The sequence below is a fragment of the Phoenix dactylifera genome, chromosome 8 (genome assembly GCF_009389715.1).
Source record: "Phoenix dactylifera cultivar Barhee BC4 chromosome 8, palm_55x_up_171113_PBpolish2nd_filt_p, whole genome shotgun sequence".
NCBI lineage: Eukaryota > Viridiplantae > Streptophyta > Magnoliopsida > Arecales > Arecaceae > Phoenix > Phoenix dactylifera.
The window spans coordinates 25,666,926-25,681,152 of record NC_052399.1 but is presented as its reverse complement, the minus strand read 5'-3'; the positions used below and the strand labels follow the sequence as shown (position 1 = coordinate 25,681,152).

The 14,227-nt window shown below is 38.4% G+C and overlaps 1 protein-coding gene across 7 annotated transcripts in view; it reads right to left on the bottom strand.

The window, feature by feature from the left end:
- The window catches only part of LOC103719254 (inactive poly [ADP-ribose] polymerase RCD1-like), a 49,154-nt gene extending 46,312 nt beyond the window's left edge, over positions 1-2,842 (bottom strand). For 5 of the 7 annotated variants that reach the window (XR_003387915.2, XR_003387917.2, XM_039129363.1 and 2 more), the window contains exons 1-2: positions 2,552-2,842; positions 211-1,271 (exon numbers count right to left, since the gene is read on the bottom strand). Coding sequence is in view for 5 of the 7 variants with exons in the window: in XM_039129363.1 (XP_038985291.1) it covers positions 211-1,160 (950 nt within the window). In the remaining 2 variants the exon portion in view is untranslated. The remainder of the gene's footprint in view (positions 1-210; positions 1,272-2,551) is intronic. The other 2 variants (XM_026809306.2, XM_008808401.4) reach the window with 2 other exon arrangements.
- Between the last annotated feature and the right edge of the window lie 11,385 nt (positions 2,843-14,227).

Here is a 14,227-nt window from a genome sequence, read left to right as displayed (position 1 = left end):
TTTTCACAAGGTTAAATAATATAAGTGTGCAGGCCAGAACTTGTTTATTCCTCTATACTTCTCAACTATGGAAAGTAACATCTGCTCTGCTCACACAACTGAAGATGAAATATATAATCAAAGCAACATGAACTAACTGGAAATGTTTGAACAGAAAAGGCAAGTGCTATAGGTATTAAATAAAAAACATGTCAAAACTATACTAGGCACCTGGCAAAGGCACGGTTATCTGGTGTGAGATAAACACCAGTGCCTAAAACTCCCTCAGTAGGCTTCCCGCCCATGCCAAAACCACGAATCAGAATTTCAGCTATCTCTATCTTCTTTGAACCAAACCATCCATAACGTACATTTGCATCCCCACGCTGCACTCTAGTAGACCGTATCTGTCTCTCAAAGGCCTCACATCTAATCTGTGTGGGAAGATCCTTTGGGGCATAGCGGTGAATCTGCAATATGTTTTGGGGTATAGCAAAAGGACCCATTCCTGAGAGAAAAAGGTTTTGTACAAAAAGAAAGCTTTCACTGTCCCTTTCCACGTTTTCAATCTTTAAGCGTAATGTCTCTGCAGTTAAAGGCTGCTGTGAAACAGAAGCTGCATTTTCCATAACAACACGCTTTACCACCTCAGCTGGAGGACATAACGCCCTTGCCAGCATTGGTCTGTGGAAACTGCTGTTCCTGATGCCAGAACCCAACTCAGGGAATTCTTCACCCATATCATCAAAAAAAAGGGAAGGAAAGAAGCACTTGTCAGAATCATCAATCCATGCCACAGAGCACTGTTTCCTAGTTCTCAAGTTGACCAGGACCATTGACACAAAATCAACAAGAAGAGACTGGCCATTCACCATGACCATTACGCATGACTTATCATCCCGGAACCCTTCTATAAGAGACTGTTTCACTGGTTCTGGAAAGTCAGACCAGTCGCCCCGGTTGTAGAACATCACACGGCGCGGCAAGCCACTGTTGAGATAGTTGAAGCAAGTCTCAGTAAGGTTGGGCTGCATGCGACAGCAGTGGCAGCTACAGACACTAGAACGGGAGGATGGTCCATGTTCTACCCCGACACGGGGAATCTTACTATCTCTTAATCCAGAACTTTCAGCTAGCTTGCGCTTCAAAGCAGAACCACAGGGTTCACTGGGTGACGCCATTGATAGATGGCTTGGCAAGAAAGCAACAAAAGAAAGGAAAGTCCCTAGTATAGAACAGGAATTTAGAGACCTCCCACCATCTTCCCCTTGAGAGCAGCAGATTCAATAATCCTGCCAATAGCAAACCAGCCCATTGAGTCTCACAAGCACTAGCAAACATTATTATTTTCCTAAGACAAAATACAAATAGTTGCATTGTCTTTCCTATTAAGTTAATGGTTTATTTGAGTTCAACTAGAAAACCTCAAAATAGATTTCTAAAATTAGGATAGTTTTGATTCATTCTTGTGTTTTCGCAATTGTCTCGATAAAAAATCCTTTAACAAGAATTTGGTAGAGTAGCAATCATTATACAAACACTCGATAACATAGAAACATAAACAATGTGAAATTAAAATAGGATTCCTTGATATTCAATTAAACTGGACAAAATAGCACGAGAAAAGGATGAAAAGAAACTCCAAAAGCATGCATGGATATGGCAAAATTAAGTATCAGCAAAGATATATAAAAATATACTCTACAAACAAGAAGGCAAAGTAAGCCCCAAAAGGAGTATATGAGTTTCTTAAAACTGGGTTTGGGATTGCAGAACAAAGTTCGCCGAGAAAGGGAGTGATTTCATGAATAATGGATGAAAATCAAACCGTTCGAAAAAAGGGCAAAACAAAAGGAAGCAAATTTAATAGACAAAACAGCAAAAGAATAATTCAAAAACATGCAACCAAGCAAAAAAAAACGTAAGGGCTCGTTAGGTATAGCTCTTGTTTTTTGTGCTTTCTTCTCTACAAATTAGTGAAATACCCCCACAAATATTGATGTCGAAAACAGTATTTGCGTAAAATACTTTTTGAAAACCATGCTACAAAAAGCTCTAAAAATTTTGCAAGAAATTTTAAAAGACAGAAGGGTTTCCTCATACAAGTTGCTCAATCTAGTTCACTTTTCTGCTTGGGTTTTTAGAAACAAAAAAACAGAAAACAAAAGCGATGCCAAATGGGCCTTTCACTAATCTACTCCATTTTGCCAGCTCCTTCAACTCGGTTTCTGCCCACAGATTCCAAATCCTTTAACAAGGTTCCCCCCCCCCCCCCAAAAAAAAAAAGAGAAGGCCAATTTGACAGCACAAGGCATGCAATAAAACCTAAAACTGCGAAACTAATCGAATATCCATCAAAATCCACCGAATAAACTCAAATAAAACGAAGAAATCTAGAATCCATAAACTAGCGAAAGAATTTTAATCCACCACCAAAACAACCCCTTCCACTATTAAAAAAAAAAAAAAAAAAAGCAAACCCATCGATCCAAACACCACAAAGAAAACCAAAAAAACCAGAAAATTCTTGGGAAAAAAAAGGAGAAAAAGTAGCGATTCAGGGAGGGCTCACATCAGAAAATCGGAAGAAAGAGAGAAATGGGGTCGATCACCGAAGGATTCCTATGGGCCTCGATCTCTCTCTCTCTCTCTCTCTCTCTCTCTCGCTGCTCGGGCGCTAATACTTCACCTGTGACGGATGCGAATGGACGGGGCACAGGTGGTGTATAAGGGGAGGAGAGACGCGAAAAAATCGTGTGGCAAAAGGGGAAGGGATTAAACGCCCAAACCGGGGGACGCGAACGGGGGTGGCATGGGGAGGGCGGCTCGGGGGACGAGAAGCAGTGAATCCCCTCCACCCGGACGGCATTCAGTGGAGTGTGATTTTGTAGGCTTGCGTAACCACCACGATGGATGGGCCACTTTTACCATGGGCTGGCTCCACTTCACTGGATCACTTAGGACTGCATAGGTGAGAATTGATATCACTTTAATTTTTAAAATAAAAAATAATTTATAAATAAATATAATTAAGTGAGGTTTGAAAAGTAAATAAGAAAGAGTGAATATATAAGATTTGCTAGTATTTTCGCGAGAGCAAAAGTTTAGGTAGGTTTTGATATGCTAGGGCTTGCTAGCTAGAAAATATTATACGGTGAAAATTTAGTTGATTATTTAAATAGAAGATTTTTAATTTTACTGAGATTTTCTCGTATTTATGGTTTATGGGATGTATTAGCGAATGTTGGATTGGAATTTGTGAAAGTTTAGAATCATTGAGTTCAGCCAACATATCGTTCTTTGGCATGGCTTCGTTAAATTCGAATATCCAATCATTAGCTACTTTCTTTAGCATGGTTTCATTGAATGTGAACGTCCATTCATTAGCTTCACAAGTTGTACCTTTTCTTGATATATTCATACATGTGATTGTAAAATTTATTGATAAAAATTGGACTACAATTCGGAAAAAACTAAAGGCATAGGTGCAGAAAATATATTGTTTCAATGGTGTGATTTCATTAAATATGGACCTCTAATTGTTAACTTCTTAAATAGATAAATAGTTTCTTTTCTTAAAATGTTTCTACATGGTAGTTATAAAATCTGTTGTTGCCGGATATCAGATTAGGTTTTGTGAAAGCCATAAAACCTAGAACTATGGAGTGTGACGAATACGTTAGTTTTGGTATGATTTCATTGAACATGGACCTCCAATCATCGATTGCCAGTACTTTGCCTTCGTCTCTCTCTTCCTCATCTTCATCTTCTTCAGAGCTGCTGCTTCCACAGTGTCTTGTTCTGCTACCTGAGGTCTGAACAATCCCTTGACATCCCTCTCCTCCCGGAGTTATAGTTGTTGCCGGATATTAGATTAGGTTTTGTGAAAGCCTAGAACTATGGAGTGTGACGAATATGTTAGTTTTGATATGATTTCATTGAACATGGACCTCCAATCATCGGCTTCATAAATAAGTTGTTCAAATTATGAGGAACCAAAAATACGACAAACAATGTCATAATTTCAATAAGTACAGTAGTTTATGAAGTTTTCTATATCAAATATTTTGATAGAAATAGAGAGTTGAGTTTGGTTGGGCATAGAATTCTTTAAGGTGTGAATTAATTTAACTTATCATCACTCGCATGCTTCACCGTCATAAAATAAGAAAAACTTAATTTTTGATGGAACCATGCATAATTATGCCTAATAGGGAAAGACTAGGTGGTTTCTATGCCGTATGCTGAGCACCATTCTAAGTCTAGAGTTTTGGGGATTGAATTACATCACTTTGAGAGATTTACTAGCACTTATAGATAATCCAAAAATCTAGGTTCCAAAAAGAAGTTTCCACGTGCTAGGGCTCACATGTAAGTGTTGTTGTTGACCCTCTATTTTGCGCAGGAGGCTAGTGCTCCCTTAACAAGGTCAAAGCCCGCTCACATAATGCACAAGAGGTAGTCTAATAGCTCGGATGGCAAGCAAGGATTGGCTGAAAGGCAAGCAACGATGGATATATTTGGAGGCACATTCCCAAACAAATAGAGAGATTAAGTTACAACTACTTCTAAGATAATATAAAACAAAAAAATTAAACTAGCACCTCCATTACTCCTTACTAATCAAATAGCATAAATGGTTATCGCTTGTTCAATTGAGGATAGGCTCCTCCTAATCTATAGAGAGCTGAGAGCACTACAAGAATTAAGCTACTCCTTAAATAAACTAAGAGAAAAAGATGATAGTTAGGTGATTGCTTTTGTTGTTGGAATTGATCTAAGAGATATCCTAGCATCTTCCTCTAGGCTTCCCTAAATAATGCATATCCTTGAGCTAGCAATCACAATATGGTTATGGGTGCACAGGCAGTTTTGTGAACTGATCCTGTGCAACCCATTTCGTTTCCAATTTCATCTCAATAATGGGTAGATTAGCAAAAAGATTTTAAGGGTATACATATAATTTTATGAAGGTATTCATGTAATTCTTATAGACCCAAAAAAAAATCTTTTTTTTAGAACTTTAGTAATTTCTTTACTTGTCTATGAGCATAAGTAATGCTAAAGTAACATAGTTTCGCTACACTACTAATATTATTTGGGATCTTAATAAAGTGTTTCCTTACCAAAAAAAGAAAATAAATAAAATTAAAAGACAAAATAAACATACATTCTATTGATCAGGATATGATGACTCTATCTTACATTGAAGATCAAGTTGGAGCCCACGCAACCTACTCAGTATATAATTTTGAATGTGGATTGTTTTTAGAGGTGTGTTCCCCTTCTCATTCCCTGCATGTCATTAGTTTACTCATCAGGGCCCTCATACCACAGTAATGATGACGATCTGCAGGCCAATGCAAGTCCATTATAGTGTTGTTGCATCAAGCATGCTTGGATACTTGAGATAATAGGATGCAAGGAATAGAAGGGGAACACATTCATATCAATAGATAAGCATCTTATGGCATTGCCCCTTGTATTACAAATTATCTCATATCAATAGATACTTGAGATAATTTGCCTCTTTTCATAAAAACCACCAATCTCTTACTTAATGTCTTATATTGACATGGAAACAAGCAAATTATAGCCATATAGCCAATATGCATAAGCTGCTTAGTTCCTTACAACAAAATGAAATAAAACCTAATTAAGTAAAGCTTTATCAAGGAAGTTTACCACCAAAAAAAAGCTTTATTAAGGAAAATTTCTTACCATTTACCATTTTTTCTTGTTTATTCCTAACTTTGCAAATGTGGCTTAAGCTTGCATGGGTGTGATCACTGCTATTTGAATCCTGTAACATGCCGCCATGTGGCAAACTTGTATGGTGTTGATGTTTTATACCTTAGTCACCCTTTCATTCAAGTGTATCTAGTGATGCATGTCACATCCATTGCAAAATAAATCTAATGGTCCTATTTATGTTATGTTGCCCAACCTATTAATCCTTGCAGTTCATCATAGCATCAATTAAGTGTACATGGCCTCCTTGATCAAATAGTGGACAGAGTGCTATCGAATATGATCAAATGGTATGAAAACCGTTATTGATAAGATTTAATGATGCTGGGGCTGCCATCAATTTTTGTGGGCTATACTAACTAGTTTTTGATCCAATGGAGAGGGTGGTACCATTAGATTGGTTGGGACAGTGAAGGCTCTGCCATCAGATGCTCTGGGATTTATGCTTGATTTGTACCTTTTGTAGTTAGCAAGTTGGGAATATCTAGCTTTGATTTCGTTGCATTAGCAAATTGCAACTAATTTAGGTTATGCATGAGAGATGTTTAATGCTTGCAAGTGGTCGACAAGATAAGTTACAAATTGATAAGGGAGTCCAAATCTATTTTGATTCAAAACTCTTTTTCTCAAAACATACTTTGTGTTCCACATCATAAGATGTAATATCAAAATTAGTCAAATATAATTCATATCAAAACCAATACGTTCCATCAAGAATTCTATACTATTGTAGGAAGAGGTATATATAATAATAAAACACCATGCATCAAATTCAAAAATCGAGAATAATTTGATTTAGAAAATATTTATAGTTTGCCAGTAAATTTAGAAAAAGAATTATATTACTTATCTTGCAAATGCAATCCAACTAATAGATCAAATTAATCATAAAAATCTCTCTCAGAGCCCAATATTCGAAAATTATATTTTCTTAAAATTTTATTATAATTATTTTAAAAATCAAACTTCTAAATTCTAACATTCTCATAGGAATGACGAAGTAGAGGTGTCTGACATCCAGGTCGGTCCGATCAAGGTGATTTCATCGAACCATGCTCGGACTAGGGTACAGATGGTTCAACAGAGATAAGGGATGACCAATTATAGCAATGTCCATGAAGGGCCAAGGTGGGACTGGCGCGCCGCTCGACGACCATGAATCAGGGCCATTCACCAAAGTTGATTCAAAAATCACTAAGAAGAGTATTTTACTGGATCTATCATCTCTATAGAGAGTACAGAGAAAGTCCATTGGAGAGAGAAATAAGAGAGAGCATATGGAGAAGAGAGAAAGGAGAGAGGAAGAGAGAACAAAATCTCTTTCTAGCCAAGGTAGAAGAAAGGAGAGGAAAAGGATAGTGTGGTGGTGCTTGGAGTCAGAAGACTCACGACCGGCCAATAGACGACCGGCGGCGACTAGTCCACATGGGCCATGGATTGGATTTTTTCTGTCACGATCCTTAGTGTTCATAAACCCAAGCTCTAATATTATTTGTAACAATTTAGGACCTTACCCAAAAAAGACTAGCCAGAAGGTATCTCACCCAAAAACACCAACAAGAAAGTGCTATAGGATTCCTTAGCCCTGTATAAATACCCAAAGTCTGCCCAATGTGTAGCCGACATGGGACTAAATACATGCCCATATCGTCCTTACATTATATGAGGACTTGCGCTGGTATGCATGTAGTTCCATATTGACTATATAGTGGGTAGATCTTGGGTGTTTATACAAGGGCAAGGAATTTAAAAACACTTTCTCACTGGTCTTTTTGGTGAGATTCTGGATTGTAATATTAGGCTAGCCTTAATCATATCTGTCACGACCCCCGCCCCGTTCCCGGCGGGCCGCCGCGACGGTCCTAGGGTGCGGGTAGGCATAAGGCCACCAGCCACCGCGTAGAACCCTACTACCTATCAATCATCAATAAATCTTGAAAAATTTGGCATGATGCATGCACAAAATGATCACTTTTCCTATAGTGACCTGTCAGGATTATCTCAATACATACAACACACTACCTGTCAGAGCAGCAATCACATAATCTGTCACATATAAACCTGGACAATATATAGCAATACATTATCACAGGCACACAACTGATCTGCACACATATATATACCTGCTTCCCAATCCATCCATGGTCAAACCCATATCCACAACAGGATCTATGACTGTAACTATGCACTATATATAATAGAAGGTTTATAATACACCAAAAGGGGATAAACCTCTATCTACATTATACTATACTATACTATGGAGCGGCACAGCTAGCAGGCAACCACTAATCCTGCTCCTCTCTATACAATACCTTTCCTGCAATCAAAAACACAAAACTGGGGAGTGAGTATATAAATACTCAGTGAGTGGAGTAGAGAGTACTATGCACATGAGACCAGATATAATCATGGCTCGAGGTGAAATCTCAAGATCAATAATAAGATGAACATGATCTCAACATAGAGAATATGGAGTAAGTCATCAATATCACCACAATCAATATCAACTCATCTGAAGCATATATGGAATAATCAAGTCAACATATATGCTACTCATGAATATGCTCAACAGGTCATAGTACTGAATCATATAAATCAGGTGTCAATAGGCTGAATCATCAACAAGACAGCTATCGGGAGGTGGGTTTTACGCCCCAGGCGAACCAGCAACAACTCCTTACTGCCATATGCATACATCGAATATGACACCACACCAATATGTAAATCATCACTAGACAGCTGTCGGAAGGTGGGTTTTACGCCCCAGGCGAACCAGCAACAACTCCCTACTGTCACATGCATATGCAGGATAAGACACCATACCGATAACATAAATGCTAGACAGCTATCGGGAGGTGGGTTTTACGCCCCAGGCGAACCAGCAACAACTCCCTACTGTCACATGCATATGGAGGATAAGACACCACACTGATCATATAAATGCTGGCCAGTATCCAGAACAGAAATCCATCTCACATCTACATACTAAACGGCACCTCGCGGGAATTCTACATCCGCGGAAAGCCATACTGCACCTCGCGGGGTCTTACTATGCCCGGCGGCAAGCAGAATATAAGTCGTAGGACCGGCCGATCCTACGCCTAGGGCCGTGTCCCCCCTAGGAAGGGACTGGGCTCCGCCCACCCAGAAGGCTACTATGTGCACAAAGGCCGATGTTCAACCCCCATCGACTATAGGTGTCCTGCAGATACTGCCAAGCCATGCATAAATGCCATAATGCACCCTCCCAATACTCTACTAAAAAGGAGTATGATCAAGACTACCGCTCACTCGACTCCGACCCAATCATAAACTAACATCAGAGTTGGGAGTGAGGGGTCAAGGATGTACAATGCAACTCAATATACCACTGAAATGGGCTCTACAAATCTTTGAAATAGAGGAAATGAAATCAATTTACAAAAGAAATCATTTCACAATTCGGAATCAATTTGATTACTCATCAACCCCTCGTAATTCCTCTCAATGTTCCCTCAAATGCATGTACAGAATAATCAAGCATGGAGAATCAAGATTATAGAGGAATCTACTACAATATCAATCAATATGCTCAAGTGGAATCAATTCACACTTGGCGACATTCATGAAAATGAATTAAGGATGCTCATAGTGCAAAGTACATGACTCCCACTCACCTGTCAATCTGGCACAGCCCTGATATGCCTCCAAAAATCTACAGCTGGCAGTAGGAAACTTCTTCCTCTTGTTCCCTAGCTTCTTGCCCAACTGTAACATGCATTTACAATACATTTAGTTTTGTATCAAGGGCTATAATCTACGTGCCAATTATAATATAGAGAACTTTAATTAATTCAACTCCCCCGGTCCCTAAATCTTTCCTTTTCTTTCTCTTTTTCTTTTTCTATTAATTAACTCATCATTTATGTGTATTAGGGACTCCCTTGCACGAGTACAAGGTCCCCTTAGCTTAATCTGGGCTTAATATCTATTATAGCATGAAATCCCCTATTTTCCACCCGGATGAACAGTAATCCGAACTGACAGTGGGTTACTTCATCCCGGTTTTGATCCACTTTCAGGACTCCAAATTTGATGAAATTTTTACCTAACATTCTACACTCATAGAGAATTCCAAAGAGATAACATGCATCATCATCGGAGGCCGTTTGACCCCCTAAATAATTCGCCGAAGTTGGGACTTCGACACAGTTTTTCCGTAGTGCCGGAAAAATTTGTCAAAATCCGATTCTTCCTCTTTTAACCGCCTCTACAACCCTTATCCGACCCCTCTAGACTATATCCACCCTTTGTATAGCCTAATGTCATCAAAAGACTAGATAGGGATGGATATTTACCTTTTTCTTTTTGGAAATCGAGGTCCTTGCGTAGAGGGGAAGGAGATCTACGTTTTTCCCTTCAGCTGGAAGTGCAACCGGGATCTCTTTCCTCCTCGAATCCCCTTCCTCTTTTTCTTTCTTCTTCTTCTTCTTCTCTTTTTCTTTCTTTCTTTCCTCTGTTTCACGCCTGAGAACCCCCTCCCTCTTTCTCTCGGTTTCACCAGCTCAAACCCTCCAATTAAATCACATCAAAACACTATTCACCCTTTGTTTAATATTATTAAATTCCTATTTTGCCCCTAACACTTCAACATATCTACCGTTATGCCATTAACTTTTGATTCCTTCCAATTTTACCCTTACCACTTCAATGCATCTACAACTATGCCATTATCTTTTGATTCTTTCCAATTTTACCCCTTATATCAATTTTAAAGAACTATTCTATCCCTTTTTATATATAAAAAAAAAAAATTTGGGGTTATTACAATATCATATTAAAATATAAAACATGTGATGCTTACATCCTGAAGAGCCGTGGAACTGGGGGAGCTTCACCAATGCTCAACTCTAGAATTCAGGTTAAAAGGTGGAATATATTTAAACTTGAGTTGAAGGCAATATTTAATTAGGCATTGGACATAAGTAAAAGAAAATTGTTTAATCCATTTCTTATTATGAATGGCTCATTTTAAATGATCCTAAAGCATATAATTTTGCATGATAGTTACTTACGCTCGTGGATAGATTTCACAAGTTTACCATTTAGCAAGTTAGGTTGATTCACCATTCTAAGCCCATTCATGAACAATTCTAGAGAAATAGGAAATGTACCTTTCTTTTCCTTTATAGAAGTGACATATTAAGCAATTTTCCACGAGGATGGGTACACAGTATTGGTGATTCGACCTCATTTCACTACTAAAAATCAAACATTCATGGACCACTAAAAACCTATCACATCAACCGTTCAGATGCCGCCCAAAACAATCTTCAGTGGCTAATAGCATCACCTCTTGGACCCAACATGATGCTCGGTAAGAAAGACGGTATACCGATAGTAGGTGAGAAGAGGACAACCTGTATATATATATATATATATATATATATATATATATATATATATATATATATATATATATATATATATATATATATATATATATATGTGGGAGCAAAATGGACCGTCTTATTTTCGGTATGAAGTCATCCAATTCTAGCCGAACCGACCTCAGAAGACTGAACCGACCTCAGAAGGTCGATCTCGTCGTCCACATGCTGCGACCATGCCCTGCAGCAGCCTCATCGCACCATACTTTACTTGCTGGCCACACCACGACATATCAATCAGGGACCGTGCCCTGCTTCCTCTGCTATGCCCTGCCACATCTACCAACGTTACCGTTCACAAGAACGGCCTATGTCGTGTGCCTCAAGCAAACTTTAACTGCGCGCTATCTGGCTAAAAGCTATCTCCTCCCATGATGAAGATGGGTCATACCTCCGCCACCTTGGCACCTCTACGGGGACTATAAATAGCCCCATCAGGTAATACCTAAAGGACTTTTTTGATCAACTAAACTCCATCCTAACTGGAGCGTCAGAGAGCCCTCACCGGTGAGGCTTTGTGCAGGTACGCCGTCGCACGGAAGATGGCTCACCTTCTTTCCCAATATTTCGGCAGTTCCTCGACTCCTCCGGCGTGGTCACCCTCAGGCCAAATTTGAGCCACAACATATATATATATATATATATATATATATATATATATATATATATATATATATATATATATATTAAAAAAACCTAGAAGAAGAACTAATCTATTTCTTTTTAAGTCCAAAATTATTAATAAAAGATCCAAATTGTAGATTTGCATTATTAACCATAATCTATACCATTAAAAATATTTAGAAATCAAAAATTATATATTTTTTGCATCAAGTGGATATAAAATGGGCGATTTTCATAGTACTATTATATTAAAATATAAATTAATACATTTAAATTAAGAATCTAGCTTATTAATCCTAATCCAGATACATCAATATATATAAAAATTAAAAATTAATAAATTTTAAAGTTTAAATCATAGTAAAACGTATTCTTATATTGTTTTAACTGTTTTTTTTTATCCACCAAATATATATATTGCTAAGATGATGGTGTGAGAAAATCATCTTGAAGAATGTACATGCAAAGTTTGCCTTGTATAGAGCTAAGGCCTCGCTATCTTCAATTTGGCAGTTATTGCTAGTGCTGTTCACTTTGCCAAAACACATAATATATCACATCGAGGAGCACAAGTGAAAGTGAAAGCTATCTTGCTTCTGGCCACTAGCTATGCTTATGATCCAACATGATGTGCTTGTACTGAAATATTTTTCAAGTCACGGTGATCAACTTCATAACCAAATCGCTTTCCATATTTCATCATGATCCATGCGTCCGTTCCATGCTGTCAAAGAACTTATCTTGACATTCCATTAACATGAAACAACACTTACTGATCCTGTTTGGTTTTAGATTAAAATGGAACAAAATGAGAAGACTTGACTTATTACAAATTATCTTGCCAAACACTCGCAGACTATTTTTGCAGAGGACGAAGGGACCTTTTTTAAAATCGGCATCATTTCTCCAAACAGAGGCAAAACAATCTACTACTGAATTAAAGTGGGTTATGGTTAATTTGACCTATTGTCTTGCAACCAACTATCTATCTTGTTCTAATAAAAGTCATTGTATAAAGGGTCTTCACAAGTTATTGTTTACTGTATCCCACTAATTTCTTTGACAGTATAAATTCTTGAATATAGTATCAGAAAATTTTCTATGGAAAAGGTGTTCAACCTCAATAGACTATCTATCCAGTTTTATTTGTCTGAAGAAGGCTGCATATAGTCTACACTAATTTAAAAAACAACTAACTAGTTTTATTTATATAAAAACAAAAATGCTTCTCTTCTTTTGATTCTTTGCTTGTTTGTCTATGACTGTTGATAAGCCGGACAAATATTGATTTGATCAAGATTACCATGGGCAGAGTTTGCCTAGAATTTGCATCAATCAACATATTATTGCAGCGCGGTTAAACTTACATACTTTGTGACGATTGTTGCATTTCCTTAACAATCGATTTCTCTTAGAACCCATATTCAGGCTGCAACTTAGGACAGTTTGACATGACTGAACCTAACCAACTCATTGCTTGGATTGGGTTAGGCAATCAACAGTTACCAAACCTGGATTAGTCTAGGATCGATATAAGTCCATCCAAATTTAAGTTGAGCTTGATTTAGGTTGAAAGTTTGGGTTATTTAACACAACCAAAAATCCATTTAGGTTTTCATAATAGAGCTTGCGCATGTTCGGACCTGAGACTAACCCATATTTGCTGCTGATATTCCAATCACAGTCAATTCTAAGAAAACCTATGTACATATAATATAAATATATAATTGTTGGCTCGACGTAACCTAGGCCTTAAATCGAACCAACCTGATCAAAGAGCATCAAACTCAATCTAACTTATCTAACTTTTTTGGTCAAAAATTTTGAAGTTGGGCCTAGTTGAGTTTTGGATGATCAAGCTTGTTTTCGTATTGGTTAATTTGGATTAAATTAGATCCCTGTTTTCATGGTCTTCTTGGACTCAAGCTGGCTGTTAAATCAACCCAAACGGCACAAGGAACACACCACATCTAGTTTGGACCTGGTCCAATAATTTCACATCTTGAAGACAGCATCCATCGTTTTTTATGATGATGTGTCAAGCTATAATTGGCGCATGCATGTCTCGTGGGTCCCGCTTCCACCAGTTCCCAACCATGCAGTAAGGTTCATAGCTGTCCAAAGACAGCTACTAATCCTCTCCTTGCCGGACGAGTAAGTTGACGCAAAGGAAACGGAAGTACGGTTGACCAGGCCAGACCGGACCGGAGAAAAGAGAATAAACCCGACCGGTCCAACGTACCCGGTGGACCTCACGACAGCGAGTGCCACGTGGCGCACATCAACCGGGGGAGCCAAACGCGAGGCTACTTCCCAACGTCACGCGGCCAGGCGCCGCAACGGGCCAGGTGATCACACGGACGTAAACAGGACACCTGGCGCCCTCATGGCCCTCCGTTCGATATCATGACGAAAGAGGACAGGGGAGCCCTCCCAGGTTC